Raw genomic sequence first — 27,813 nt, 5'->3', positions numbered from 1 at the left:
GGCGGCGGGGGCAGGGGCGGCGGGAGGGGTGGGGGGTGGGGGGGGGGCAGGGCAGGTCCACGGGCCGTTCAGCCGCGGAGGGTCAGCCTGGCAGGGGCCGAGCGTCCCCCGCTGTGGGGAGGGGAGAGCGGAACGGACCCGGAGGCCATGGAGGGCGAAGGGGCCCCTTCGTGGCGGGGTCCCGGCGGGGTGACCCGCGAGCTGGGCCGCTCCTTCGGGCACTACAACCGGCACCTGGCGCGGCTGCAGCACAACCTGCGCGAAACCAAGAAGTTCTTCCGCGACGTCAAGTGCTCCCAAGGGCAGCCCTTCCCTCCGGCCGCCGCCGGCGAAGGCCTCCTCGGTGGGGATGGGGACCCCCGCGACAGCCCCGCGCCCGCCGGTGAGAGGGGGGGCCGGGGGAGGAGGCGGGCGAGGCCTGTGGCGGGCGAGGAGGCCGCGTGTGGGGTGTGGGGGGGGGCGTGGAGGCGGGATGTGGGATAAACGGGGTCTGGGGTGGGGGGGGGGGGTCTGTGAGGCGGCCTGGGGGTTTGTGAGGGGGTCTGAGGGGTGGGATGGGGGCTTGTGAGGGGGCCTGAGGGGTAGGGATGGGGGGCTTGTGAGGGGGCCTGAGGGGTAGGGATGGGGGGCTTGTGAGGGGGCCTGAGGGGTAGGGATGGGGGGCTTGTGAGGGGGCCTGAGGGGTAGGGATGGGGGGCTTGTGAGGGGGCCTGAGGGGTGGGATGGGGGCTTGTGAGGGGGTCTGAGGGGTAGGGATGGGGGCTTGTGAGGGGGTCTGAGGGGTAGGGATGGGGGCTTGTGAGGGGGCCTGAGGGGTAGGGATGGGGGGCTTGTGAGGGGGCCTGAGGGGTAGGGATGGGGGGCTTGTGAGAGGGTCTGAGGGGTAGGGATGGGGGCTTGTGAGGGGGTCTGAGGGGAGTAGGGATGGGGGCTTGTGAGAGGGTCTGAGGGGTGGGATGGGGGCTTGTGAGAGGGTCTGAGGGGTGGGATGGGGGGGCTTGTGAGGGTTGGGGGGCGGGCGAGTGGGCTGTGGGGAGTGAAGGGTGCAGGTGGGGGGGGGTGGGGAGAGGCTGAGGGTTAGGGGTCTCTAATGGGGGGCGGGTAGAGGGTTTGGGGTGCTGTGGGGGTTTGAGGGGCTTTGCCGGCCGCAGCGAGCAGCCCACCGGAGCGCTGGGAGAGGTGGGACCTTCTGCTCATCTTCCTCACCACCCTCCCCAGCGTGGGGGCTGTGGGGTGAGGTAGGTGCAGCACCTGGGAGCGGGTGGACTCGTGGGGTTGGTGTTTTGTTTTTTTTTTTTCGTGGCGTTCTGAAGGAATTTTGTCCAGGCTTCATTTTATCAGCTGAGTCCTCATCTGTCACTGTTGACAAACATTGCTGCTGGTGGGAGCCCTCCTGCCACGTGCAGGACGTCCTCTTTCCATAAGACTTGTCTTGTGAGAACAGTGGAGTGTGACATTAAATTGATATAAAGATCTTCTTTATTCATTTCCAAGTGGTTAGTGAGTCATCTCTGCTGGCTACTTGTCCAAGATACTTGTTTGTGCTTGTCTTATTCTCACGGTGCTGATCTGAAAGTTGAAGTGCTGGTGAGCTCTTCTCTTGGCCCGTGTAAGAAAAGCTCCACATAAACTGTCAGAATAGAAGTGAAGAGTTTGATAAAATGTGGCATCCTTGTTTGCTTACACAGTTCTGTGACTTCCAAGAGGTGGGAACTAGTTGCTTTCTGTGGGTTTCAAAGCTGTGTCACTCCAGTGGAGCTGCTCTTCTGTTTGGTTACTTCTTGTCAAGGATTGCTAGTCAAATATTGCATCTTTCCAAGCCTGCTTATAGGGCTTTGTATCTGTGGGGGCATCATTAATTAAATATTCCTGACATAGGATACGTATTTCATCAAGTATCCTGCCTGTTGTTTCTAATACAGAGCACTTTTAAAAATATATTTAAATACCTACCCTGGCCCAGTTTGACTTTGCTGGTGAACGTGTCACCAACTGCCCTTAAGTATCAGGGCTTCAAGGAGAGGCTGGTTGCTCGTCAGTAATGACAGTGTAGACTCTTGGTTCAGGATTTCAGGCTGCAGAGGTTGCATGACGTTTGCTGTCCTTAAAAATAAAACTTTAATCAGTAGTTTTCAACCTGAGGAAGTGATGACGTGTTCCAGGTGGGGCACAGAGCAAGTTAATCAACCTCTGCTCCATGTTAGGAGGTGGGAAGTGATGGTGGGAAGAGGAAGGGAGAGGATGAAGAGCAGGAGCTGGTAAAATAATGAAGCTGGTAGTTTTCTGAAGTGAGTCAACTGCAAAATAACTGTGAACCAATGATGATTATTTTTTTTAAGATAAGGGAAGACCCAAACCTTCACCCAAAACCCAGAGCCTTGGTATTGTTTATTACCTTTGTGCCTGAATCCTGGGACACAGCTTCTTATTTCTGTCAAATTTAACTTGTACTGTACATTTCCAGTACTCTCTGACACTGAGTGGCTGGTAATAAAGCTTTTTTACCCTTGTCTAACAGGGGGAGATTATTTTAAGTGGGTTTAAGGAGGACAGTTCTCACTGTCTTCAGAACCACTGGTTTTTTTCCCTAGAATCTGCCCTACAGGTGGTGTCAAAGTGAGAGGAAATTTGACCCAACAGTTCTGCCTGAATGCTAAGGTTTGGTGGAATACAAAGGAACTGGGAAGTGAAATGGACAGAGCTCTTAATGCTTGTGGCTGAAGTGGAAAAATAGACTGTGCAAGTAAATCTAGATGTCTTGGAAACAAAACAAATATGAAGGGGTTTGCTTTTGAGACACCTGGGAAGCTGGTGTGAGGACATAGAAAGGTAACTGCCCTGCAGGTTAACACAGCTCAAGCAACTTAAAGCCCAGCCTGGGCTGTTGCTCTGTCCAAAACCAGACCTGAGGATCTGCTGAGCTTGAGCCACTGACCTTTGGGGTAAGCTGGGTCAGTCCTGGGTGGGTACTTGAAGGAGCAAATGTGTATTTGCTTTTACATCCCACCCTCTCTGCTGGCGAGGGTGACAAGCACCATAAAGCATTCTCATGAGCCAAATATTCCCTCTGTGGCCTTAGTGCCAGGACTTACTCCTCAGAGTAAGAGAAGTAAAAAAATACAAGGAGGAAAAAAAAATTGCCTTCCAGCTACTGCTTATGAGAGGAGGGAGAAAGTCTTGTTTGCACTGTCTGCATTTCTGAAGCCTGCAACAAAATGCTGTCTGTTCTCCAGGTCTGCTTTGTCATGAATAGGCTTTTAAGAATGACTTATTGAAGTACTGTGGCAATCCTGTAGCTTTTAGCCTGCACAGGTCTGACAGCTTTTTAGGCTTGATGCTGTTAGCTGGTGTGTTTTTTACTGACTTCCTGTAAAAGAGAAAATCTTAATTAGGGTCTCAGTAGCAGATTTTACTAAAATATGTAAAGATACTAAAAAAAACCCAACCAAACAAAAAAAACCAGCCAAAATGCCCCCCCCCTCCCCAAATCCTCCAGCATCCCTGCATTCTACTAATTGTAGTTTTGTTTTCTTCATTTTGTCTGTGAAATAATTTTAACTCTTTGCCAAAGGAACCTGAGGGGTTTTTTTTGTTTGTTTCTTTATTTCAGAGATTTTTGTAAACTGAGCTGTCCCTCTTGCACAGATAACCACAGCATCTCCAGGGTTTTGGTCAGCAGCTGTGGATTGATCTTAATGAGGGGTGTGTAGCCTCATGGCTCTGTGTTTGGAGTTTGGAAGTGTTCATCCTGATGCTCTGTTGACTGAGGGTCTGTGTGCTAGTTAAAATGTGACTGCTCTGCCTGTGTTGCAGTGATCCTCAGAAGGTCAGGACTCCTTTTGTGCTGTTGGGTGTGTCAACATGAGAAGATGGGGTTTAAGACTAGATAATATGTGGAAAGGTGGTCGGGAGGGTACTTGTGAAATTACTCCTCAACTAGAGGGAAGGAGGCACTTGCTGACAAGGTTCAAGTGAAGCAGAAGATGAAGCTTGGTTTTAAGATGTGGTTTATTGCTCTGCTTGGTAGAGTAGGGTTAATGGTTGGACTTGATGATCTTGAAAGTCTTTTCCAACCTAAGTGATTGTGCAGACCACGGGGGCTGCTGGTAAAGGAACACCTGCTCCTCTGGGAGCTGCTTGGGGTGGTGTTGATTAGTCAGGTGTGTTCTGCTGGAGTTGCCACCACTGTGCTGGTAGATGTGGGGTGGAACTACCACTTGTTTTATGTAGCTCTGTTAATCAGAGCACAGCAAGTTGCCAGGCACATGGAAGCAGAATAGTTTCTGAGAGAAGCATCCGTATTTGCAGCAGGAAGTTTGAGGGTCAAGCCTCACCCAGGCACAGTTGGTCGAGTGGATTGTTGAGACTAGAAAGGAAGGCTGGAGGTGTAGTTGGCCTTCCTTGAAAAGGGGATGAGTAAATGCTCAGGGCGTTTATAGATTCTGTAAATACAACCTAAGCTGCTTCTGCCAAGTGTCTGAATCCTGCCATGAGTCTTGGTGAGAGACATCCTTGTTCTTGGACAGGCTTCCTTTCATCCAGAGGAGCTTAATGGGATGCACGCGCTTAAGGACTCCCCTGCAGCCATTTTTTTTGAAGTGTTTATCACATGTCTCCAAAGAACACAATCTATGGATACAGTGTGGAGCACCAGCTAAAACCTCTGGCAAAAGTCCTGTCACAAACAGGAGCTGCCCACATAAATGTGGGAATGTTGCTGCATCTGTTCAGTAAGCAAGTTCTAAACCTGCTTTTTGTTAGGTACCACAGGAGATCATGTTCCTCCCAACTTGAATCCTTTGTGCTCAGATCAGTGGCATCATTTGTTAGGTACTGTGGGAGTGTTTTTACCCTGTGAATTATTCTGATGTGCAGAAATTGGGATAACATCCTGCACTGCAGAAAGTATTACTTGTAGCAATAAATACTGATCACAGGGAGACTGTGTGCATGAAGAGATGAAACGGGCTTTAAAGATGTAGTATTTATAAATCCTTCTCATGCTTCAATATTTCAGCTTAGCTGCTGTATTTCAATGACTTTGTGCTGGCATTAAGTACCTGTAAATAGAGAGGCCACCCAGAATGGGGAGAGGGTGCAATCTGCCTCCTCTTTTCTGTTCCAAAGCCTGTACAGAGAAGGCTTGCAGCCTGCACAATGCCTTCTGAATTGCCTTTTTTCATTCTTGGGAGCCTGAATTCCAGCTGAAGTTTCTATAGCCATAACTAGATCAAAGGAATTCTTTATCTTGTAGATGTAGGCTTAAATGTGCTATTTGTGGGGTTCTGCTGATTTTCATCCTTTGTAAGGGCTGGCCGGATTCTGCCCTTCAGTCACTTGATGTGGTCACTCTGCTCTGGTTGTGGATCTTGAAAGGCTTGTTCAAGGAGCAAAGAGTCACACTTCAAGAAGTGATATCTCCCTTAACCTTTTCCATGCTATTGGTTTGGTGGGTCAGTGTCGGGAGCTGTGTGGGGCAGAGGTGCAGGAGAGGGGCTGGCTGGTGCTCAGAGAAGGCTTCCCCTTGGTGTTGTGTAGGCTGGAAGGACTCCTGATGGACACAACTCCTCCAGCAGCCCTGTTTCCAGACAGCAGATGTGAAGAGAAGGGAAATCTTAGGCAAGATGCTAAAGAAGCCTTAAACTGGGTCTAAGACACAGCCAGCTACATGTGGTGAGGCTCCCAATTTGGATGATTTTTGTTAAAACGGAGGAATGGGATGCTATCAGAACAAGGGCTAGAATAGCTGTTGTCTGTTATCTTTAACCTGGTTAGTAGTGGTGAGGAATATCTTGGTGTCCTGTTTTGAGCCAGGATGAAGCCACTTGTAGTGGTTCTCAAACCAGGACACTTGGTATATGAGAGTATCTTGTCTTCTTGGTGCTTGAGGTACTGAAACAATTTTGGATGCCAGAACATGATTCATTAAAAGAATTGTAATAGCCCTGGTGAAACAGGACCTTCCCCTACAGGACCAGGACCCCTGTTGCTGCTTCACTGCTCCATCTTTAAACTGTCCTTCTTGTCAGTTTGCCTGATCCCAGGGCAATTGCCCTGGTTTGTAGCTTTCAGGCAGTTATTCTGGGGACTAGTGTCTCCATTTGTCATTTCATTCCTGGCTGCCATCTGCCCTCAGCTCCAGCTCTGGGAACAGGGGCTCTGGTTGTGCTGGACACACTCCCAGGTTTGTACTGCCAGGAAGGAGGTTTGGTGCAGCAGGTGGGGAATTGGTTTGTATCCATTTTTTTTGTACTACCAGAGTTGTTCTGTTGCTGTGCATAAGGTAACAGAAAGCTTCTTACACTTCAGCTGGGATGACTGAGTGTGGGAAAAGCTGTTTTTAGGGCTTGTAAAAGGATAGAGGATAAATTCAGTACTGAGGCTGAATCAATGTAGTAAGGCAAGGAGCTGGAGCATCAGGGACTAAGAATTCAAAGGGCCTGGTTAGTGGGATGGTACAAGTGATGCTTCAGATGGAAGATGGGTAAGGAGTGTGATGACAGGGAGTCCTGCTACTGTGCAGAGGATGCAGATGTTGAGTAATTTCCCTTTGGAGCTTAAATGTTGTTCTTAATAAGAATATCCAGCAAACTGTGCCTGTGAAGTTCAATTATGTAAGTTAGGGAAGATGTGGACTGTTGGTGCAATCAAAGGAGCTGTTTCTTCCTTGGTGCACAAGGAACCTTCTGGCTGCTGGCAAATATTGCCTTCCCTTGGGCTCATTTCTGCCTAGGCAGGTGAAAGTGTGACAGTTTCTTTAGGTGCTGTCACCATGCTTTCTGTGGTGGGGAATTGCTGGCAGAGGCTGTTAGTTGTGCTGCTGCGTCTCAGCAAACTGGGTCTTGTCATCTCCTCCATGCAGAGAAGCAATTCTGCAAGAATGTCTTCCTTGAGGCTAAACAGAAGGTTTTACTGCTTTAACGTCAGTGATCCTAGACTTTGGGCAGCAACCCTGTGCAGCAATACTCTGGGGACTTGGTAGATGCAAAGTATTTGATGTTTTTGAGTGTGTGGGTGGAACTGTCACCGATTTATAGTTGATTGAATTTATTTCTGGTGTGTAACGGGAATGTTCTGTTCAGCCAAGCCATCAAAACCTTGGAAAAGTTGGCCATGGTGACCCAGTGAGCCTCCCTGAACCCCAGAGCAAAGAGAAACACTGTTCCAACCCAAGGCAACGTTAGCCTCTGGCTGTTGGCAAAGTGTTTTGTCTTGATTTTCAGGGGCTACTATTAGTCTGCCATTAACCTGCTGAAGAGAGCTCACTGTAAACACTTTCCTGTGAAATAGGTGGGGAGAAAGTAACAAATTGTCTTCCTGGCTGTGTGAGAATCAGTCTCCTGTGGGTGTCTGAATTGCTGACATGAGTTTGTCACTCGTTTAATTGCTGATCCTGAGTGAAGTTGGCTTCACTTTGGCTCAAAGCAGGACAGAGTTTCAGGATACCTAAGCACATTTCCAGTAGGCTGTGGGGCAGCAGTGTCTGAACTTCTGCATTCAACTGGCTTAGAGATACAAGAGTCGCTGCTCAGCCCCCCTGTTCTAATGCAGCCTGTCCTCAATTTTAGGGCAGAATTTCATTTCCTTCCCTCGCCATGAGGAAGAGCATCTCCAGCGGACCGTGAGCTGGCACCCTTGCCTCCTGATCCTTGGCCAGAACTGTAATGCCAAATGCCAGTTCCTGAACATCCTGCTGGGGGAGAAGCTGCTCCCTACCACCAAAATCAGCAACGAGGAGAACTGTAAGAGGCGACGGATCCGATTCACCCACGGGACACAAACGCGGGTCAGCCTGGCGCTGCCGGAGCAGTATGAACTGGTCCACATGATGGCAGCCCACCGAGGGCACTGGGACACCATTCCAGAGGAGGACTTGGAAATCCGTGGGGACAGTGAAGATCCTGCTCACCGGATAGCAGAGCTGGAGGTCATGCTGCCATACTCACTGCTCAAGGTAACCAGGTGTCCACATGCCAATGTCATAGTAAACTTAAGATGTAACATTTTTAGTCCCTGATAAAACCAATGGTGCAAAATCTTAAGCATAGGAATGTTTTTTCTTTTTTAATTAAGGAGAAGCTCAAAGTCTGGTGTTAGGATTTCAATGGGACATCAGTGTCCTTGTGTGCCTTTGTTTTAATGTTGACTCTTAGTGTTATCATTCCTCTGTGATGTTTCCATCCATTTCAGAAGCCAAGTTTACTCACATGTAACTTCAAGGCACTTCTAACGTTTTGCTTCAGAGTCATTCAGAGTTAGCTTTGCTGTCTGATAGGAGCTATAGAAACTGTTGTACAAGGATATGTACCTTTTTTCTCTGTTCGAAGAGCTTGTTGTCAGAAAGCATTCCTTCATTCCAACATCTGATAAAATGACTTGATTTGGGAGGGTGGCTTTTACATTTCTGCAGTGTCAATGGAAATGGAAGGTGATGAGAACAAGAATGTGGGAGTTAAGTTCTTGGTGCTTTTTCTGACATTGTTAGTATCTTGCTTTGTGCCTTTCCCTTATCCATACAACATGTTCCTGTCCTGTGGGTGTTGTGGTTTGGTGGTTGTCAAGTATCTGTAAAGGTGAGGGCTGTATCTCGTAGCTGTTTTTAGCTTCTGTAAGCTTTCATTGCATTCCATAGCTTATGTAGAGCTTCTGTTATTGCAGTGTATTTCTGGACCATTGTGTTTGGCAGTCAAATATTTGGAATAATTCTTAAATTAAGTGATTGTTGAAAGGTTGAAAAATAAAATAGCCAGGTAATTTTTTCTGGATGTAATGAATTGAAACATGATTGTAAATAGGCAGAAAATGAAGACCCAGTCAAGCTTCATCAGCTTGAAATACACTTTACAAACCCAGTCTGGAGCTAAATTTAAGGCTGTCCTAGGCAGTCAGTGCTGTGCTTTGGTGCCTTCCAGCATCCCCTGGGAGAGAACAGAAGTGCTGTGTTTGGGTAAACTGTGTGTGAGGCAGCCACTGCTTTCCCAAAGAGCACCAGATCAGCTGCTGGTGCTGCAAATTAAATGCCTGTTCTGGATCTTCTCCTTGCAAGAAAAAAAGAGTATTTAGCTTTAGTTTTATTTTACTTGGTTACATTTTTATATGAGCCAGTTTAGAGACACTGTAGTTTACAACCCTCTTTCAGATTTCTCATGTGAGTGACAAAGATCTCGCTGTCTGGCTTTGGTTATATTTAGGACATTTAGATGAAAACAGCTACTCAGATTAATTTGAAAAGGATTGGTGAAATAAACAGCTCTTCTAATAGGAGGAGAGGCAGGGTGAATCACAGCTAGCATCAGATCCACTCAAAGGATTCCTCACATGAATTCAAGGGGCTAAAGGAAGAACATTTTATTTTTTTAAGGCTGATAGGAGAGCATAGATGCATTTTAGCAGGTGACTGGGTTGAGGATAGCTTCCTGTTCAGTTACAGGAGTGTCCTGCTGAGACCTGTGGGTGTTTCTACCCTCCTTGCTAATGTGCATTCTCCAGCCCTGCTCAGGGTACACCAAGACAACAATGTTTTTCAAGGAAGTACGTGCTAGTCATAGACCCTGCTTCTGTAGCTAGTGGAACATCTGTCTGGAGCAGTAATGGAGGAGGTTCTTTGGATGCTGTCCAAAGTTGCATGTCTGCAGAGTTGCTCTGAAGGCACTTCTGCTTTCTTAACTCAAAAACAAAGCTAGGATTCTGATACTAACTGCATGCTTGATGATGACATAATATTCAGTGCTGATCTTGAGGATTTAGATTTGCCCGGGGACCAAAGAGTTTGGCAGAGCTCAAGCACCTTTTGGGCAGAGGAGGAGGGAGATCAACCTGAATTTTGCCTCACCTGTCACTTAGAATCCCTGTGTTCTCATCTGTTTCTCCCACCACCACAGTGCTGTGTTTCATGATAACCTGACATTCTAGCTACTCAAACACTCTACTAGTGTTTGAAGAAACATTTAGAATCATAGAATTGTTAAGGTTGGAAGGGACCTTTAAGATCATCAAGTTCCAACCCCCCTTCCATGAGCAGGGAACCCAACCGCTAGGCCAGGTTGCACAAAGCCTCATCCAACCTGGCCTTAAAAACCTCCAGAGATGGGGCATCAACAACCTCCCTGAGCAACCTGTTCCAGTACCTCACCACCCTTATAGCGATGCATTTCTTCCTAATTTGTGGGTTCTTATTTTGGACTTGTACAGTAACAGGAGATGAGAATTTAATTTGAGGATTTCTGTTTGAAATCACATCCCTTCCCATAGTGGGGGGACCCTTACCTACCAGCAGGCTGCCATCAGAGGAGCTGTGGGTGAATTCAGGATCCAGGGAATGCTGTGCAGCTTTCCAGGCCTAAGGATCTCTTCCCAAGAGACTCAGCTGCAAGGGCTGACACGGGCACCTGGATGAATTTACATGCTGCTCTTTTGTGCTGGCAGGCGATGCTGAGTCATGGTGCTTGGTGCAGATACTTGTTTGCTAAATCCAAGCTCATTAGCCATTACTCCAGTAAAGTTATTTGTAAGTTAACAGGATCCTAACATTAACTAAATGACTTTTTTTTCACTTAGAGAGTGAAAATACAGATGCAGAAGACACCACTTTTTAATAACAGACTGCCAGGAGCACTCTGAGGTTTTTCTTTAAGCTGCCCAGGATGGGACCAGGCTTCCTTTTCTGTGTTATCAAAGGATGTCTTAATCAAAACTTGTTTCACAGAAAAGGAGTTGAGGAAGAGGGAGCCAAAAATTCCATTAGTATGGGGCAGCTGCTGTGGGAACCCTACCTTGTGCTGGTAGGTATGTGAAAGTAGTTATTTTTAACCATAAAATATCAGGGAAAGAAAATCTTTGGCAAAGCTGCTCTGTTCCTTTGGGATCACTGTGCACAGGAATGCATCTAGGTCATGGGGAGTAATCCATCTATCCAGACAGATTATTAGATTTATAGTGGGAATAAGCAGTTGGTTCTTTCCCTAAATCTTACCAGTTGTGCCTGGAAGCCAAAATGGACTTCTCTGAAGCACTGGGTTTTGTTTGGGTGGTGCAGTGGGATGGGAGGAGAGGAGGCTGAAAGCTTCCTTTTGTCTTTTGCTTTGTCTTGCTTTGTGCTTCATGCCACTTTCAGTTTAAAACTTTAAAGTTTTAGCCAGGGCTTGTAGGGAAAGAAACATTTTCAGTTGCTTTGACAAAGCTGGAAAATGAATGAAGAAATACAAGATGGTTCAGTGAAGAAGAACAGAAGAACTGATTTAGTTTGGGTTGATTGTTGTGTTTCTTCAGGTACTTTAGCAGTGATTCAGGTCATATGAATTAGTAGTTGTTACAGGTAGCAAAGAATGTGGTTAACTACCTATTGGGTGGTTATTTTCATGTACATCCTGCTTAGAACTTGGAAGAACTTGCCCTGGTCTCCTTTTGAGAGTGTTGAAACGGGTTTGTTTGTGGTGTTAATACAGAAAACTGAGAAGCTCTCAAGTGGCTGAGATGCTCTTCCTTCCACTTAATAGCAGTTTACTTTGGGGTGTTCTGAGGCTGAAGTGATCTTCATCCCTCCCTTTGTGCTGGAATAACTGAGGGTAGAAGATACTGAACACACCTCACTGGCTTTCTTGGGCAGAGGTAAAACCACATTCCCTGCTGAACTGGGTTCAGAGTCATGGCACAAAATCAAAGCAATTTTGTTATAAAGAACAGCAGTGTTTGCTGGAGACCAGAGGTGCAGTTCAGTTTTCTTACCTGGGAGTCTCTAGATTAGAGTTACTGAAGTTTTCACTCAGATCCCCATGGATCCAGAATAAACTGGCAAGAAAAACTGGGGGGAGAGTGTGTGTAAAAAAAATTTCTAGGTAGGATCTAGGGGTCTATATGTACCTCAGATTAATAAGGGAGGCAAGGAAATTAGATCACATAATAAATGCAGTAACTGTCAGACTTCAATGATTCACAGAGTGATTCCTCTTCTTGGAAGGCAGAGTACTCAAATTGCCTTAGAGAAAGACTGAGCTGGGCCTTCAATCATAATCTGCTGGGTAGGAATTTGGGTAAAAATCTGCCTAAATTGGGTTAGCTTCTCAGCACCTCAGATCACTAAGCAAACAGTGATTAAAGTGCCCGAAGCCCAGCAAAATAGGATGAGGTCCTCTTGGGATGCAGCAAATACATTCATTTTAACTGATTTGGAAATGAGGAATTATCTGTTGACTTAGTGAAATGGCACATTGCTCTGGGCCCTGGGTGTGTTTAGTGAGGCTCCACTTGTCTTACTGTAGGTCAAGACCTATTTGATCCCCGATTTTAATATTTTTTTCTGGGATATGGGATGCAGTGGCTGTCCTGGCATTGCAGGGCTGAGCCCACAGGTGAGTTCACAGTGTGTGTGCATCTTTGAACTGTCTTTTTTGCATTGCTGGTGCCAGCACCTCTGCATCCCATTTTGAAGTGGAAGAGCTGTAGCTCTGCTGGTGTGGTACCTGATGTTCAGGTTGCTAAGTGGGAGGTTTTGATATTTAAAAAAGGGCCTTTAAGTTAAGGAAAAGATGAATGAAGCAGTTTGATGCTCACACCTCTGTCACAAGTGCTCGAGTGTGTTTATAGTGGTGTGACCTGGTAAGAACCAGCTTAAGAATTTTAGGAATCCAGTGTGAGTCATGGTAATTCCCCCTATAGGAATATCCCCAGGAGTGTGTGAGGCTGCACAGACAGTGCTTAAACTTCTGCAGTGTGTTAAAGACAAAAATAAAGCGGGGGGCAAGAAATGTTGCTAATGCTCTTTGGAAAAACCTGAGAGGCCTCTCTGGAAACAGAGGGACCAGTTGCTCAGGCTGTGTTGGGTTGTCTGTGTTGGTTTTCTTCCTGTCTCCTAGAGACAGTGCTGGCTTCCTCCTTTCTTTACAGTTGCTGGTGTGAGTCACCCATCCTGGTGGGTGCTGCTGCCCTGCACATCTTCCCCCTGCCCAGCCCTGCATCTCTCCTCCCTTCCTCAGAAAAATAATTGAAGAATTCTTAAATATTGCCCCCTGTTATGAGTCAGGAAGATGGTTCACGGGCAGGTTGGATGGGGCTCTGAGCAACCTGGTGTGGTGAGAGGTGTCCCTGCCCATGCAGGGGGTTGGGAACTGGGTGATCTTTAAGGTCCCTTCCAACTCAAACCAGTCTGTGATCTGGGAAATCTTTGGACTTGGTAATTGTGCTGCCTTTGTTCTGGCAATAGTGGCTGGTGTGGTATTGGCTACTGCTGGAAGACCACCAAAACTGGCCATGCAAAGACCTCTTCAGAGAACTGCAGGTCTGGAAGCGGCCTGTAGAAGTGGAAGAGGCTGTAGCAGAGTGGGTCAGCTAAAGAAAAGCAGCCATTCTGTGCTAGCACTTACCTGGGAAAAACTTGTTCAGCGTTTTGTTCTGAACTTGGCTAAAGCTCAAAGACACTTGGTATAAAAGGAGAGTTTTAGAGTCAGGGGGCAGTGATCCATGCCTGGCTGTGAGGGGCTGACCTCAGCCTGCAGGTTGGCTGTGTCCTAGAGCATGAAGCTGTGTGTGTCTCCATGACTGTTCTACAGGGTTTGAATGTTTCTGGGTTTGCACTTCGGGTGAATTACAGGGCGTTTTTGCATCTATCTGTTTTTAAAAGGATCTGCATAAAGCTGTTGTGTTTTTTTTTACTTCCTCCCTCACTAGGAAGTGGATGTTGTGGTAGCTCCATGTCGAGGATTCCAGTCTGCTGAAGCCACCTTAAGCGAGTATGTGAACCAGGTCCTGCCTGTTGTCATCTTTGCCATCAGTGAGGCTGAACTTTCTCCTTCAGATGAGGACGAGCTGCGTGAAATCAAAGAGAAATTCTCTTTGCCCATTTTCTTCTTCAAAGTGCCAGAGTCGGGGGTTGAGCTGATCTCTCCCAAAAAAACGGATCATGAAAAGTCCTCCCTTTACTGCCAGCTGATGGACTTGGAGTACCTGAGCACCAACCACTGCAGCTGTGGGGCACCTGGCCCTGATGCTGATGCCCAGAGCATGCTGGTGGAGCAGTTTGAGAAGCTCCGTCTCCTGAGCACTTTCTCCAGGCAGGTGCTTCAGAAGCACCTGGTGGCAGCAGCCACCAGCCTAAACGAGGTGCACTGTCGCTGCCTCAACATCTTCATCAACCAGGCCTTTGACATGCAGAGGGACCTGCAGATCACCCCCAAGAGGCTGGAGTACACCCGCAAGAAGGAGAACGAGCTCTATGAGTCTCTGATGAACATTGCCAGCCGCAAGCAGGAGGAGATGAAGGACATGATCATAGAGACTCTTGGCAACATGAAAGAGGAGCTCTTGGAGGATGCTGCTAATATGGAATTCAAAGGTAACCACTGACAGGAGAGAAATGTGGATCAAGAGGTTAAAGGCTTTGAAAAGGAGAGTGGTGGAGTAATATTTGCCATCTGCCAGGGTCGTTCAATGGCAGTTGAGATGAGTGGCTTTGCAAGAAATTTCAGAGCTGATACACAAAGGATTTTTCTGTAGCATCTCCTGGGTAAAAAGCACTGTCCTTAAATGAGAGGCCTGGACACATTAATCTTGGTTTCTCATAAATCAGACTTTGCCCCCCAGAGCCCCTGCACAGTTCTGGGTTACAGTATTTTACTTCTCTAATTCCCTAATCTGCCAAAAGAAAATAATTCTCTCAACTTTGCCTCACTGGCTGTGTTGAGACTTGGGAAAAAAACTGTTCTAAGAAAAAAGGCTGTTGAGTTTTAGCAGTGAGGGCTGGATTTGTACTTTCTGCTTGATTTCTTTGTCTGAGAGAGGTTTGCATAAGACTTTTGGGTGTAGAGCCTCCTAAAATGAAACCTTTCTGGGTAGGTAAAATTTTCCTTAAATAAAAATCAACACAACTCCTGGGGCTGTTCTACACTTGGCATTTAGTGTGTGTTTTTGGGAGATGTGAGAATACATCTTCTAGTACCAGAACTTCCAGGAAGGCACAAGCTGGAAGCACACAGACTGGTGTGTAGATTGGGAAGGGTGAGAGATCCAGATTTTGGCTGCAGGAATTACTTGGTCTGTCATAACATCCAAGTGAAGACATGTAGGTTGATCCTACAACAGCTCTTCTCTGCTTGCTAAGCAGAGGTTTTACTGTAGCAATCATTTCTGTTCTAAGGAAATGCAGTTCACTGGGCACATGGGGAAAGATTTTCCTGTTTAAAATAAGATCAGGAATAACTTTAGGCTATTGGTTTAAAATAAATTAATTTTTGTGAATTGAGTGCTCTTCTGAGGCATGAGAGAGGCCAAAACTCTAGATTATTGTATTTGTCTTGACTGACTTCCTCCCAGTTTCAAACTGGAGTGTTATCCCCTGGGATGCAGAGGAGAAATTATGGATTATGTTTAATTCTGCAAGTTAGGAGCTGCATATTTTTGCTTCTGCAGGTGGAAAATGGATAAGATCTCTTCTGCTTCTTGCAACATTTGCTTCTAGTGCCTGTACAGAATGTTGTCCTCATAAAGAGCTTGTTTTAATTGCAACATTAACCTCTTTGCACACTGCAAAAAACCCCAACAAACTAGAATATGCTGATGGTGTGATGAGTTTGCTAATTCTGCCTGTCTAGGGCTGCTGTTGCTCCATTATAAGGACAGGGAATGATTCCTGTATTCTGTCTGCCCCACTCTTTACAGACCTGGAGCACTGGAGTGCCAGAGTTCAGGATTCTGTACATGCAGGAGGATGTTTAAGGGCAGCACAAGACAAAATACCTCCAGTAACTCTGTGTACATGCTTATTTGCATAACAAACACCACTCAAGAGTGTAGCATCTTGTTGGCTATCAGCATTTGAAGTAATATCCTGAAAGGAAGGTGTTACTTTGAGGAGCTAATGCCATCTGCTGATCCCTGGGTTGGTTTGAAGCAGCCTGGGCTGTTGTTGGCCAAAATCCTGAGACAAGGTCTTCAGCTCCTGGTAGTAATTGCTTTGCTCAGAGTGGTTACAGTGATTGTTCAGTGCTTGTTTAAAAACACCAGTTGGTAATCAACCTTTTCAAGATACTGGGAGAAAAGTTTTCATGTAACCAGTGTGGCTGTTCCATCAGTTTCTCATAACATTTAACATCCAGCAGTGCTTGTGGATTGCAGCAGAATTTCCTGACCTGTGCCTCTATAGATAGAAGGACAGCTTTGTGCTCCTGCCCTGGTCATTTTGAGGTGATGGTTGACTTGTCACCACTGTACCACTGTAGTGGCTGCAGAATGTTGTCTGGAGTCCATCAGGTGTTAGAGTTCAGTAGCCTGTGAATTTGATCACCAGCCAATGGAAGGAAGCATCAGGATATTTTCCACCTTTGCCAGATGTCATTTTTAGCTTTCCTGAAACTGGAGTAACCAGGTGTGCATTCCTGGAGCTGCTCCAAGGCTTCAGTACTTTCCATCACCAAATTACTCAAGATCTGTAGAACTGGGTTTGGGACCCCTGCAAAACTGGTGGTGTTGAATTAGACACACAGACCTGCAAAAATGTAATCATGGAAGCATAGAGTGGTCCTTTGCAGTGGTCAGTAGATGTTCTTCTGTTGCTCATGAGGTTTTTTTGTATGACTGAAACACTGTTGGCTTCAGGTTATATTATCTGAGTCTGAAGTGATGAGCCTCTGGAGGAAGCAGTGTTTGGAGCAGCAGCTGGACTGGGGCTGGGCTGGAGATCCTCTGCAAAACACTCAGTAGCCACTGGTGCAACACTGAAGTGTTGAATACAAAAGATACCTCTTTCCTTTTTTACAGATATCATCATTTCTGAGAATGGGGAACCTGTTAGTTCCAAGGACATCAAATGTTGTATTAAGCAAATTCAGGAGCTGATTATTTCTCGATTGAACCAAGCAGTTGCCAACAAGTTAATTAGCTCAGTGGACTATCTGCGAGAGAGCTTTGTGGGGACTCTGGAGAGATGTCTGAAGAGCCTGGAGGAGTCTTGGGAGGTTTCAGTACATCCTGCAAGGGGTTTGGAGAAGTCAAAGGATGTTTCTGTACACATCACAAGCAATTATCTCAAACAGGTATGGTGGCTTAAATGGCTGTCTAGAATATTCTTAATAATTGTCTTTATCCACATCCAGCAAGGGTGGGAGGAGACTGAGGTGCTGAGTGGAATGAGAGGAGCACAGCCCTGGAGTATGTGTGGGTCTGGTGTCCTTCAGGGAGGTGCTAAAACTGGGGAACACTCACTTAAAGGCCCAGTACCTACAAAGTCTTGATACTTACCTTTCCTAAATCTGTTTGTAGTAATCAGATTACAGCCTAGAAACACCTGTGAGCTTAATACAATAAATTAATTGAATCAACTGACCCATTAAGGAGGGTCTAGTAAATTCTGTAGTGACTATGGCTTGCAAAATTTCCATGCTTTCCTTTTCCCCCCTGTTTTCCAGATCCTAAATGCAGCCTATCATGTAGAAGTCACCTTCCACTCTGGCTCAACAGTAACCAGGATGTTGTGGGAACAGATCAAACAGGTATGAGCATCTTTATAATTTATTTCTAGTTGGTGTCACTGTATAATGGAATGTTTTTGGAGCAAAGAATAATGTGAATAGTCACAGCTCCTCTCTGGGTTTTGGCTCTGGGCACACACATTGAAAAGCTGTTTCTCCTCCACTAGCACTAAGGCTGTGTGTGTAGTTGATTCCTGGGGTTGCTAATATTTAATTTAAAGCAAATAAATACCTCTTTGTGTTTTCTGTTCTGAAACAGCAAAAGAATGATGATTTTTGAAACTCCTGCTGTTTGTTTTAGGTAACTTGTTTATTTGGGTTTGAGGGTTTGTTTTGCAATGTATCTTGATTCAGATCAATTCACTCTTCTCCCTCCAGAGCAGACCAGACTTCCTCAGGTCTTTGTTTTAAATTTGTCTGTTAAAGCATTCATCTTTCTGAAGCTCCTGCTCTGAGCTGCTGCTGACCTTTACTGCCTTCTCCCTCTTGAGATTCTTTGTATGGATGAGTGGGAGAATGAGTTTTTCCCAGACAGGTGCAGGGCACACTGAATGGTAACAAACCTTCAGATTCCTCCTGAATTCAGGCTGGGAGAAGGATCCAGACTGGATGTGCAGCAGCTGGATTTTTGTGGCTTCTAATGAAGGGTGGGGCAGGGCACCTTCATCACCTGGCAATTAGAGGGAAGTGGTGCCTGCCAATTCCTCAGACTTCCGTGCCTTGATAGTGTGTCTGTCCAGCAAAAAGCAGCTTCCCTGTAGCTTTCACCAGTTTAGGAACATCTCTCTCCCTGACTCTCTGGGTTCCTGGTTGTGCTGCCTGTTCTTTCAGCCCACAAAGCTGCCCCACATCTGTGTGGTTTCCCAAGTGGTGGCTGCCTAGCTGTGTATGTTCTTGGTCAGACCTGAAAGGGTGATTGGCTTGTTAGGAGTAAACTGAGCAGAGGTTCAGAACCTCCCCCCAAATGTCTTACTTGGTGATCATACACAACAATATTGTGATCAATACCTCCTGATCACTGTCAGGGAATTATTTAGCCCAATTCTATGTGCAGGTGACTGCATTATTACAAGGTATCTGAACAGTTTGAGTAAATGGACCCTTTGCTTTTTTTTGAGCCTCAATTCTCGTTCCTGTTTTACTAGATAATCCAGCGGATTACGTGGGTGAGCCCACCTGCCATCACCAGTGACTGGAAGAGGAAGGTTGCTCAGGATGCCATTGAGAGCCTCAGTGCCTCCAAGTTGGCCAAGAGCATCTGCAGCCAGTTCCGGACCAGGCTGAACAGTTCCCATGAGGCTTTTGCAGCTTCCCTACGACAGGTGAGTGTGGAGCAGTTAAGAAGGGGGTCTTCCTTGTGAATTGCCACTTGGGGAAAGAGGATTTTTAATTGCAGTGGTACCTAAAGGAGCAGCTTGAGCAGTTAATGCTGCTGTTCTGTAGGCAGAGGTGGCAGAGCTGATGAGTTCCCTGATGTGAGGCCCTATTTTTAAACTCGGCGTGCTCCAAGTAGGATCTCTGCTCAGTTGTGCAAGGACCCTCAGCCTCATTACCCTAGGCTTCAAACCGGGCAGGATTCCCACGTATGTGTGCTGTCTCTTGTAGTTAGAAGATGGCCACTCTGGCAGGCTGGAGAAGACAGAAGACCTGTGGCTGAAGGTGCGGAAGGACCACGCTCCTCGGCTCGCGCGGCTCTCGCTGGAGAGTAGGTCCCTCCAGGATGTGCTGTTGCATGGTGAGCCTTGTGCTTTGTGTTCTCTGGATTATCTTCTGCTCCCTCCTGCTGAGGCAGTCAGTGGGTGTAAAGGAGTAGGAGGGGTGTTTTGCTTTTCACTCAGCTACTTCAGTGAGCCTCCATCTGACACATACCCAGTACCCTGCAGCTGCTGGCCTGTGACAAGCTCTGGGCTGCCAGCCTGGTGGTACATGGGAAGAGAAACATGTTTTCATGTCTGACTGGGTGGATGTTGTGCCTTCCAGGCAAACCAAAGCTGGGCCGTGAGCTGGGCCGAGGACAGTACGGCGTGGTCTATCTGTGTGACAGCTGGGGAGGGCATTTCCCATGTGCACTGAAATCTGTTGTTCCTCCAGATGAGAAGCACTGGAATGACCTTGCACTTGAGTTTCACTATATGAGGTGTGTATCGTCAGCAGGTTTATTTCACTCCATGTGGATCTCCTGAACTTCACTGCTGAAAAAAAAGTGGTGTTTGCATAAGCAGAGCAAAAGGCAGGACACCTTGCCAGGGCCACTGCAAAAATGTAACAGGCACAGAGTGCCTGACGTGCTCCTTCCTGTCTTGATCTGATTCTCTGGTGTCTACACAGTTCAGATGCTCACTATGTTGCAGAGTAAATTGGAACTAACACGGTATGATAGCAGACAGTTCTACTCCCCTGATTTTTAGTGTTGAATCATCCCTTCTTTCCCAGTCTTTGTCCTCTTTGAATTCACAAAAGAAAGGATGGGTCTGCACTGCAGAAAACTGTTCTCAGTGAACAGCTGCAGGCAGGTGCTGCAGTGCAGACAGCTGAAATAAATCAGTGTTTCTGTGGTACTGTAACCTTTACAGGCTCTCTGGAGTTTAATTGGGTCAGACAGCTCTATGTTGTCATGGTCCTCAGAACTGTGTGCTGTCAGTTTTACTGTTCAGCATGTGGTGTAAGTCTGTCTTACTGTTGTTCTAAAGCTGCAGCTCCTGGGTGTTTTACCTTCACGAGGTGAGGCTTGGCCTGGGGTGGAAGGAAGGACATAAAAATGACCAGCTCTCCCTGTTGAACTTCTCTAGGTCTCTGCAGACACATGAGAGGCTCGTACATCTCCATGGTTCTGTGATAGATTATGGCTATGGAGGAGGCTCTTCCATTGCTGTCCTGCTGATCATGGAACGGTTGCACAGAGACCTCTATACAGGACTAAAGGTAACGACAGTCTGGCTGGCTGTGTTTGTATATATACATGTTAAAAAAAAAAGAAATCCATGGCTAAACATCATCCGTAAAACAAAGCTATAATGACTTTGTTTTCAGTGGTTTTGGCAAGTAGGCAGAAGTCACTTCCACTTGTAGGAATTAAATCTGTGTGTGTTTGTTCTCCAGGCTGGACTGGAATTGGAGACACGGTTACAAATTGCCCTGGATGTTGTTGAAGGCATCCGGTATCTTCACAGTCAGGGGCTGGTGCACCGGGATATCAAGCTCAAAAATGTCTTGGTAAGGGAAAGCTTTTCTAGCTGGCTAATCCTGAGGTCCTGTTAGATCCTCTTGGTGGGAGGGAGAAGCATAATAGAAGTGGGGTAACAGCTGTCTTCATACGGGATCTTTGGAGCTGTGTCGTTAGCCACAAGGAGCCTTGCAGGGAGGTTTCCCCAACTCCTTTTCAGGCAGAAGGCCCTGGGGAAAGGGAGCAGCAGAGTGACTTCTCTTGATGGTAGAGAGCTTGAGCTACAAGTAGAACTTCCAGTTCCCAGTTCTGTTAAACCCCAACCACACCCTCTACCTAGAAGACAAGCAAAGGCATGTCTTGTTACTGAGCTTAGCTAGGAAAATGTCCAAGAGCAGCCAAGTAGTCAGAGCAGCTTACTTAACAAATGCTCAACCCTTCAAACATAAACAGTTGAAAACCTTCATATTAAAATGCAATGCTCAAACTGAGAAGTGTGGTTATCAGCTGCCTGTGTATGGATTCTTCTACAGCTTGACAAAAAGAATCGAGCTAAAATCACTGACTTGGGGTTCTGCAAACCAGAAGCCATGATGTCTGGCAGTATTGTAGGCACACCCATTCATATGGCTCCTGAGCTCTTTACAGGTATGCTTGTTGATTGAATTCACTGCTGTCTCTGCCTTGAATTTTGAAGGCCATTACTAGTAAGAAAATAAACCAGAAAGTACCTGTTTACCATGTATTTTTCCTTTAAGTCTCAGTCTTAAATCTTTGTTTACTTGAAAGAAAACTGTGGGATTCATAAGCTTTGCTGAAGCAATTAATATTCTTGCAATTGGAAAGGTAAATTGTTATTTATTAGGAAACTGGAAATACTTGGTTTTCATAGACAAATACTTCAGAAAGGATCCCATGATTTTGGTGCAGTTACCAAGAAAGGAACTTCAGAGTTGTTACAGAAGTGAAGTGTGTTCAGATTCACTGTGCATTGTGCTTCTGGCAGGTGTGCTTTCTCAGTTTTTTTTTCTGAGAGCATCTTGGAGTTGCTCTCAGATCTGTACTACACTTACCAGAAACCTTTCAGTCTCTCTGAGATGCTGTCCCTGCTTTTGAGCACTTGCTGTGCTCAATCTTTTCTTATTCAGAACTTGCTGTAAATGGGTAATTGCCAGACTTCTGGATTGAGAGGCTGATGTTGGCTCCATCAGACTCCTGGGCAGCAGAGCCAACTGAATTGATAGTCTTACAAATCTTGGTGTTTCAATCTCTGAAATACTTCCCAGCACCTGTGGTCCATGAACCTCAGCTTGGGATCTGCTGCTACTTGTTAAGTGCCTAAACTCTCTGAGAATTGGAATATCTGAACTTTTGTCCCTGCACCTTTGGCACAGATTCCTGATCTTTTACTGGCCTTTTTTTGGCAGTGTAGTTTTAGTTTGAGGAAGCAGAAGACTGAAATGAGTTCTCTGACTGCTCAGTTTCCAGTGATGGTGTTTGCCCTGCTGATCAACTGTATTTTTGTCCCAGGAAAGTATGATAACTCCGTGGATGTTTATGCATTTGGCATTCTGTTTTGGTACATTTGTTCGGGACATGTGAAGTTACCAGAGGCTTTTGAGAGATGTGCAAGCAAAGATCACCTTTGGAACAATGTGAGAAGAGGTACGTGTGGCTTATTTGAACCCTCTTGCTTGATACTTTATGTATGCTTGAGGAAAACTGGAGAAACTGTGAGGAAATCCCTTCTTACCTTGTAACTGAAAGTTAAAAATACAAGTTGCATGGTCCCAGAGAGGCTGGGATGGCAGACAGGATCTATATGGACTGAGTGAGATGTATTGCATGTCACACCAGGGTCTTAACCCCTTAGAAGGCACAAACACAGTCAAATGGTAGGAAAATTGGGAGATAGGAACAGAAGCTGAGGTTAGGATGCAAAATGGTCATCTTAACAATAAAACATACTAGTAGTAGTTAGGTAAAACAAAGGTTAAACCATTAAAATGTTGGCAACTCGTTACTAAGTTTTATAGCAGGCCTAGAGCACTAATTATCAACTTTAAAAGGATTCTAGACTCTTAGAACTTAACAATGAGCTATTGCTTAATATTAAGTGCACTAACGAGGACAATAAAGGAGTGAATGTCTCTCACCCTTTCTGGCCCCAGCTGGGTGTCCCTGGGTGGGTCTTAATTCTTGAGAATCAACCTCTGGCAGGTGTCCCCTTTGGAGAGGAGAAGGTCCAGCAACCTCCTGGGGAAGTGTACAGGAGTCCCAATCACAGGTGGGACCAGGCTTTTGTAGAATAAAGTGGATTGGCTGCTGTCATTGAACTATTCAGCTGTACCTCCAAATTCTCTCATTGAAGAATAAAAGGAAAACAGTAGAAAACCCACAAAGGCCTCGTTCTGTCCAAGCAAACTCTTGTGTTTATCTCTTTGTTCTTACTTTATCTCTGTTTCAGGCCTAGTTGTGGCCAGGCTGGGTTTTGTGTTCTTTAACCCCAGAGAGCACCTGGTGTCATGAACATCAGCTTGGCCTCTGTTTGTAACTTTCAAGGTTGTTACCAGCTCAGAGCTTTCCAGGCCCTTTCCTTTCTCGTGGGAATCTTTCCACTCCAGGCCTGGGCCTGCAAAACTGAGATACAAAAAGCAGTTGGATCATAGAGGGGAAACTGAGGCAGGCATACTGAGAGATGGAGCACCCTGCTGCATTCATTGACAGTCTGAAGAGGAACACTTACCTAGTTAAACCTTGGGCACATTCTACTGAAAATCTAGCTAAAATGAGCAGGGATAGCAAAAGGCTGAGAGTTAACCAGCTCCTTGCCAGGTTGTAGCAGGAGCTGTGCACTGCTGAACCCATGGGCAGTAGTACAACACTTGGGATGTGAACCAGATCCCAGAGCTGGCCAGGCATGATCCCCTAAAGAATGTTTAATCCTTTGCAATTTCTGGAGGCCGTGGAGGTCTGTGCATTCAAGTGCTTAATGTGCACCATGCTGGAGGTGTCAGTGATGGGCTGGATGTTGAGTAAAACACTGCTCAATTTTCCCCAAAATATAAAGTCACTCTTCTGCCTGTGTGTGTTTAGTACTGTGTCTAGTGGTAGCTTCATGCTGTGCCATGGTATCAGAATGGCTTACTGCTTTGTGTCCTTAGTTCCTGTCCATATAATCTCTCCCCTTCTCACGTGAAAAAGATTAACTTGGATGAGTGAGTCATGTATTTGGTGAGAAGGCTGCCCCCACCCCTTCTCCTGTTGAACTTCCTCCCAAAGGCACCATTATGAGTGGATGTGGGGGGGCTTGTTCCTTCTAGAGGAGGGTTCTCATTTTGCTCCCTAATAGTTGTAAAGAGGAGGCTGCAGTGAAACTAAAACGTGTCCCATCCCCCAAGATGTGTTGGCCATCCTCTGGAAGTGGGTGTGATCTCCTGAGCAATGTCAGGTGATGCTCCCAAAGATCTTAAGAGGCATTGGTGACATCTAAGCCTTCAGCAAGAACATTAGACCCCAGACAGTTCACTCAGGTCACTTCACCCTGCACCACAGGGAGGAGCATCCAAGTTTCTGCCGGGTTGGAGGGGTGCTGCTGCTAACCAGCTCCCTCTCCCTTTTCCAGGAGTTCGCCCGGAGCGTCTTCCGGTGTTTGATGAGGAATGCTGGCAGCTGATGGAAGCCTGCTGGGATGGAGACTCCTCCCAGCGCCCTCTCCTGGGGATCGTTCAGCCCATGCTGCAGGGGATCATGGACAGGCTCTGCAAGTCCAGCTCTGAGCACCCAAATAAGGGGTTGGACGACTCTACTTGAAAAGGAAGCACAGAAGAATTTTTAATGGTGGGAGAATTCTGAACCCTTAACTCTGCAGATGGCTTCTTCAGATGTAGCTCTTTGTGGCTAACATGAGTGGGACAGGTAACAGCCACCAGGAGATTGCTCAGAGAGGTGAGACCTCGGGGATGTTCCACCTTGAACAGTGGCCAGAGAAGCCTCCTCCGGTACAACCCTTGATGCTACTTACCCTGCTGCAACTTTTATTATGGAGTTGTGCAAATAAGGTAGAAAAATCCCCACCCTTGAACTGAAAGGGATTTTTTTTTTTTTTTTTTGCCAATCCCACACAAATACCAATCAAAGAGAAGCATCTTGTGTGTTCCAGGCAGTGTCTGTGTTGCTAGAAGTTGATCACGACTGTCTTTACTCAGTAAAGTAACAACTCTCCCTGTTAACTGATGGTCTGAGGGGGCCTTGGGGCCACAAATCCCCAGTTCCCTATGGATTGGCACCTGTTCCAGTGTGGTCAGAGGAGAGAGAGAAAGAGGCTCTAGGCTAGAAAGTGTTTAGAAGCTGAGAGCATCTATCTGTATTAGCTTCTTGCAACACTCCAGATGTTTACATTGACAGGAGCAAAGCTTCCATGTTTTACCTAAGGGGGTTTATTTACTGTTCCACTGCAGTGCAAATACCCCAAGTTATAAGCTATTTATCTCTTATGTACCCTTCAGCTCTTAACTTCTTTAAACAAGCTCTTTCTGGTAATTTTGCTTCGTAATAGTTATTTGCATGTCTGAAGAAACCTGACCTTTCTTTTACAGTCTTCTGGTAAATGGGAAGACTGCTCAGAGATCACAGATTGGTAATACTGAAACATGAAGTCATTACAACTAATGACTGTCCATGGGGAAAATGCCAATTCATTTTAATTAAATTTGGGGTTTGAATTAGTCGTAAAGGCAATGACAGTTTTAAATTGGGCTAGCTATGACAGACATGTTTTAAAAAAAAAAAGGTTTCTTCAGCTTTTTATAAAGTCACATGCTTGGTGAGAGCTGATTTGAGGGAAAACAGGTCATTCCTCCTTCAGTAGCTGTGGCTGCTTATCTGGTCGTTTCACTCTGGGGTCTCTTTTGGCTGCATTGAAAAGGATAAAAAATGAGGGGGAAGGGAATCCTTTGCAAGGCAGGTCCTGGGCTGGTCCTGCTGCCCTCCCCAGGAGGGGAAAAGAACTTCCTTGCCTTTTGCATTTCTGGGGCAAGAGGGGTTAATCTGAATGGACCATACCCACGGGGTGGAGGCTGAAAGAGAAAATGCACCTTGTTTATTACTACATGAGGACATACTGAGTTGGCAAGTTCTCCCTGGGTTTACTGTTCCTCCCAGCTGCAGTGGCTTTGTTTCCCAGGAATGCTGCATCCACAGCAGTGCAGGCTTGTGGAATCACTGCACCTTTTAGCTGGAATTTATTGGCTAGGGGACAGCAAAATGACAACAGATAGTCTGCCTGTTAAACAGCTTGAACAAAGGAAAGGGATCCATAACCCTGCAGTATTAGTGTAGTTTAAAGTTTCCTTTCTTTGTGCAATAAACAGAATTAATGCTTTATATATTATATATATAAAAGACTTTTTTTTTTACCTGCACGTGTGGGCATTTTCCTGGCCTGTGATGGTTTTGCCAGTGCAGATAGAGCCTCACCAGCTGCTCCAGCTGGAAGTGCAGCAACCCAGACCCACACAGGCAGAAGAAGGAATACTTCACACTGCCCATGACACTAACAGTATTAACTCTGTTCTGCTCTGCGTGGTGGTTAGTAACCTTATTTAACACTAGGAGAGTCAAGGTCAGTCTCTGGCAATGAAGAGAGGTAGCTTGTGTAAATAATAAATGTATGAATAAAATTGAAAACTCTGTGTATGCAATTCCAGAGATGTCTTGTATAGCTTTTCCTGTGTAGCCATCTCCAGACACTTACCTGATGCCTTTTTATTGTTGTTTGTAGCTGCCTTGATGTCTCCTTTCCATTGGGTTTGTTTCTTTGCATGTTCAGTGTTGTTGATCTGCAGGTTTTCCCAAACTCTGTGCAGCTGCTTCTCTGCATTTCTCCCCCCCCATGCTGGGTATTAAGTCTGCATGACTAAACTTGTTTGGAGGTGTTTCATACACCCTGTTTATCTTTAAAACTGTTCCCCCCCCCCACTCAATCAGGATTAGGAAAACAAGGTGAGCAATGACTTTATTAAAAGATTTTACAGCCTGTGATTTCATTTATCACATTTGAGCCTGGTGCAGTGAGTCTAAGTGAAGCAGGTACCTACTCCTCTCCCAGATAAGGCTGCCTTTATTGCCTCCATCTGCTGAAGATGTTTTGTTACAGGATGTTTTCATGCTGTGTTGTAAAAGGCTCCTTGATAACTGGTGCATTGTACAAGGTACCACATGGAACCAAGCAGTGCTTGTTGTGTGTGAACCCAAACCAGTGCTGGCTCTTCCAGGGATGTGATTGTTGCCCTGTAAGATGAGCTTAGTCCCCAGAGGTGGATGCTGACTTCTGTGAGGAGTCAACCTCCCTCTCCCTTCCTCCAGGTTTGAAGTGGAGATCAGGCCTGAAATGATCTTGGCAACAAAGCCCTGACAGGGAGCCCTGGGGTGAGGGTCACAGCTCTGCTGGGCCAGGGCTGGGTTCAAGCACCCAGAGGTGTGAGGAGCTTGCTCTGCAGTTCAGACTCCCCGGCCCAGGTTCAGCCTTTCCCTCACACCACACGGCTTGGGATGAGCTTGGGGACGGTGCACTCGGGCTCTGCAGCACCAGGAACGTTCCCCGGGGCCCTGGCAGCCCCACACAGCACTGCAGCCGTTCTTGGGTCTTCCTGCCTGGCTGACAGCAGCGATACCCTCCTCCAGAGCTCGTCGCGCCTCCTTTTCTCTCTACAGCCGAGCTGCCCCGTGCAGGACAAACCCGCCCTTCCTGCCTCCAGCTCCGGGGGGGGCTTCAAACGTGCCCGCCTCAAACCCAGCCCCGCCGCTGTTCTGGCAGCTCGGCCGGGCCCCGCCGGCCCAGCCGGTGCAGTAACCGCCGCCCGCGTGTCGCACCGTTCACGATGATGGTTGCGCTGATGTTTTGGTCCCGGCTCTGCCCCCCCCGCTCCCTGCGGCCTCTCGCCGCCGCTTCCGCCCCCGGGGCCTTCCCCGCGCAGGCGCCGGGCTGCCCGCCGCGCCGCCTGATCCCCGCCGCGCTCCCCAACCCCCTCCCGCCGACCCCGCGGAAAGGAATAACGCTCTTCCCGGCCGCCGTGGGTCGGGAGGAACCGAGCTGCGGGGCGCCGCTGGGCCGAGGGGGTTGGAGGGGAACGGGGGGGATTCGTCAGGCGAACGCCGGGGCTGCTCGACGTAGGCCCCTCAGAGAGGGGTCCT

The 27,813-nt window shown here is 46.8% G+C and overlaps 1 protein-coding gene across 1 annotated transcript; it reads left to right on the top strand.

The window, feature by feature from the left end:
- Positions 1 to 55: 55 nt before the first annotated feature.
- DSTYK (dual serine/threonine and tyrosine protein kinase) lies at positions 56 to 26,326 on the top strand. Its single transcript, XM_051638943.1, has 13 exons — positions 56 to 382; positions 7,569 to 7,954; positions 13,663 to 14,326; positions 16,747 to 17,021; positions 17,394 to 17,477; positions 18,602 to 18,778; positions 19,062 to 19,191; positions 19,437 to 19,593; positions 20,246 to 20,378; positions 20,556 to 20,669; positions 21,153 to 21,267; positions 22,150 to 22,284; positions 24,245 to 26,326. The coding sequence occupies exons 1-13, from the start codon at positions 148 to 150 to the stop codon at positions 24,430 to 24,432; spliced, it is 2,793 nt and encodes a 930-aa protein (XP_051494903.1). The 5' UTR covers positions 56 to 147; the 3' UTR covers positions 24,433 to 26,326.
- The last annotated feature ends 1,487 nt before the right edge of the window (positions 26,327 to 27,813 follow it).

Source organism: Apus apus, chromosome 23, assembly GCF_020740795.1.
Source record: "Apus apus isolate bApuApu2 chromosome 23, bApuApu2.pri.cur, whole genome shotgun sequence".
Taxonomy (NCBI): Eukaryota; Metazoa; Chordata; class Aves; order Apodiformes; family Apodidae; genus Apus; species Apus apus.
This window is presented reverse-complemented; position numbering and strand designations above follow the sequence as displayed.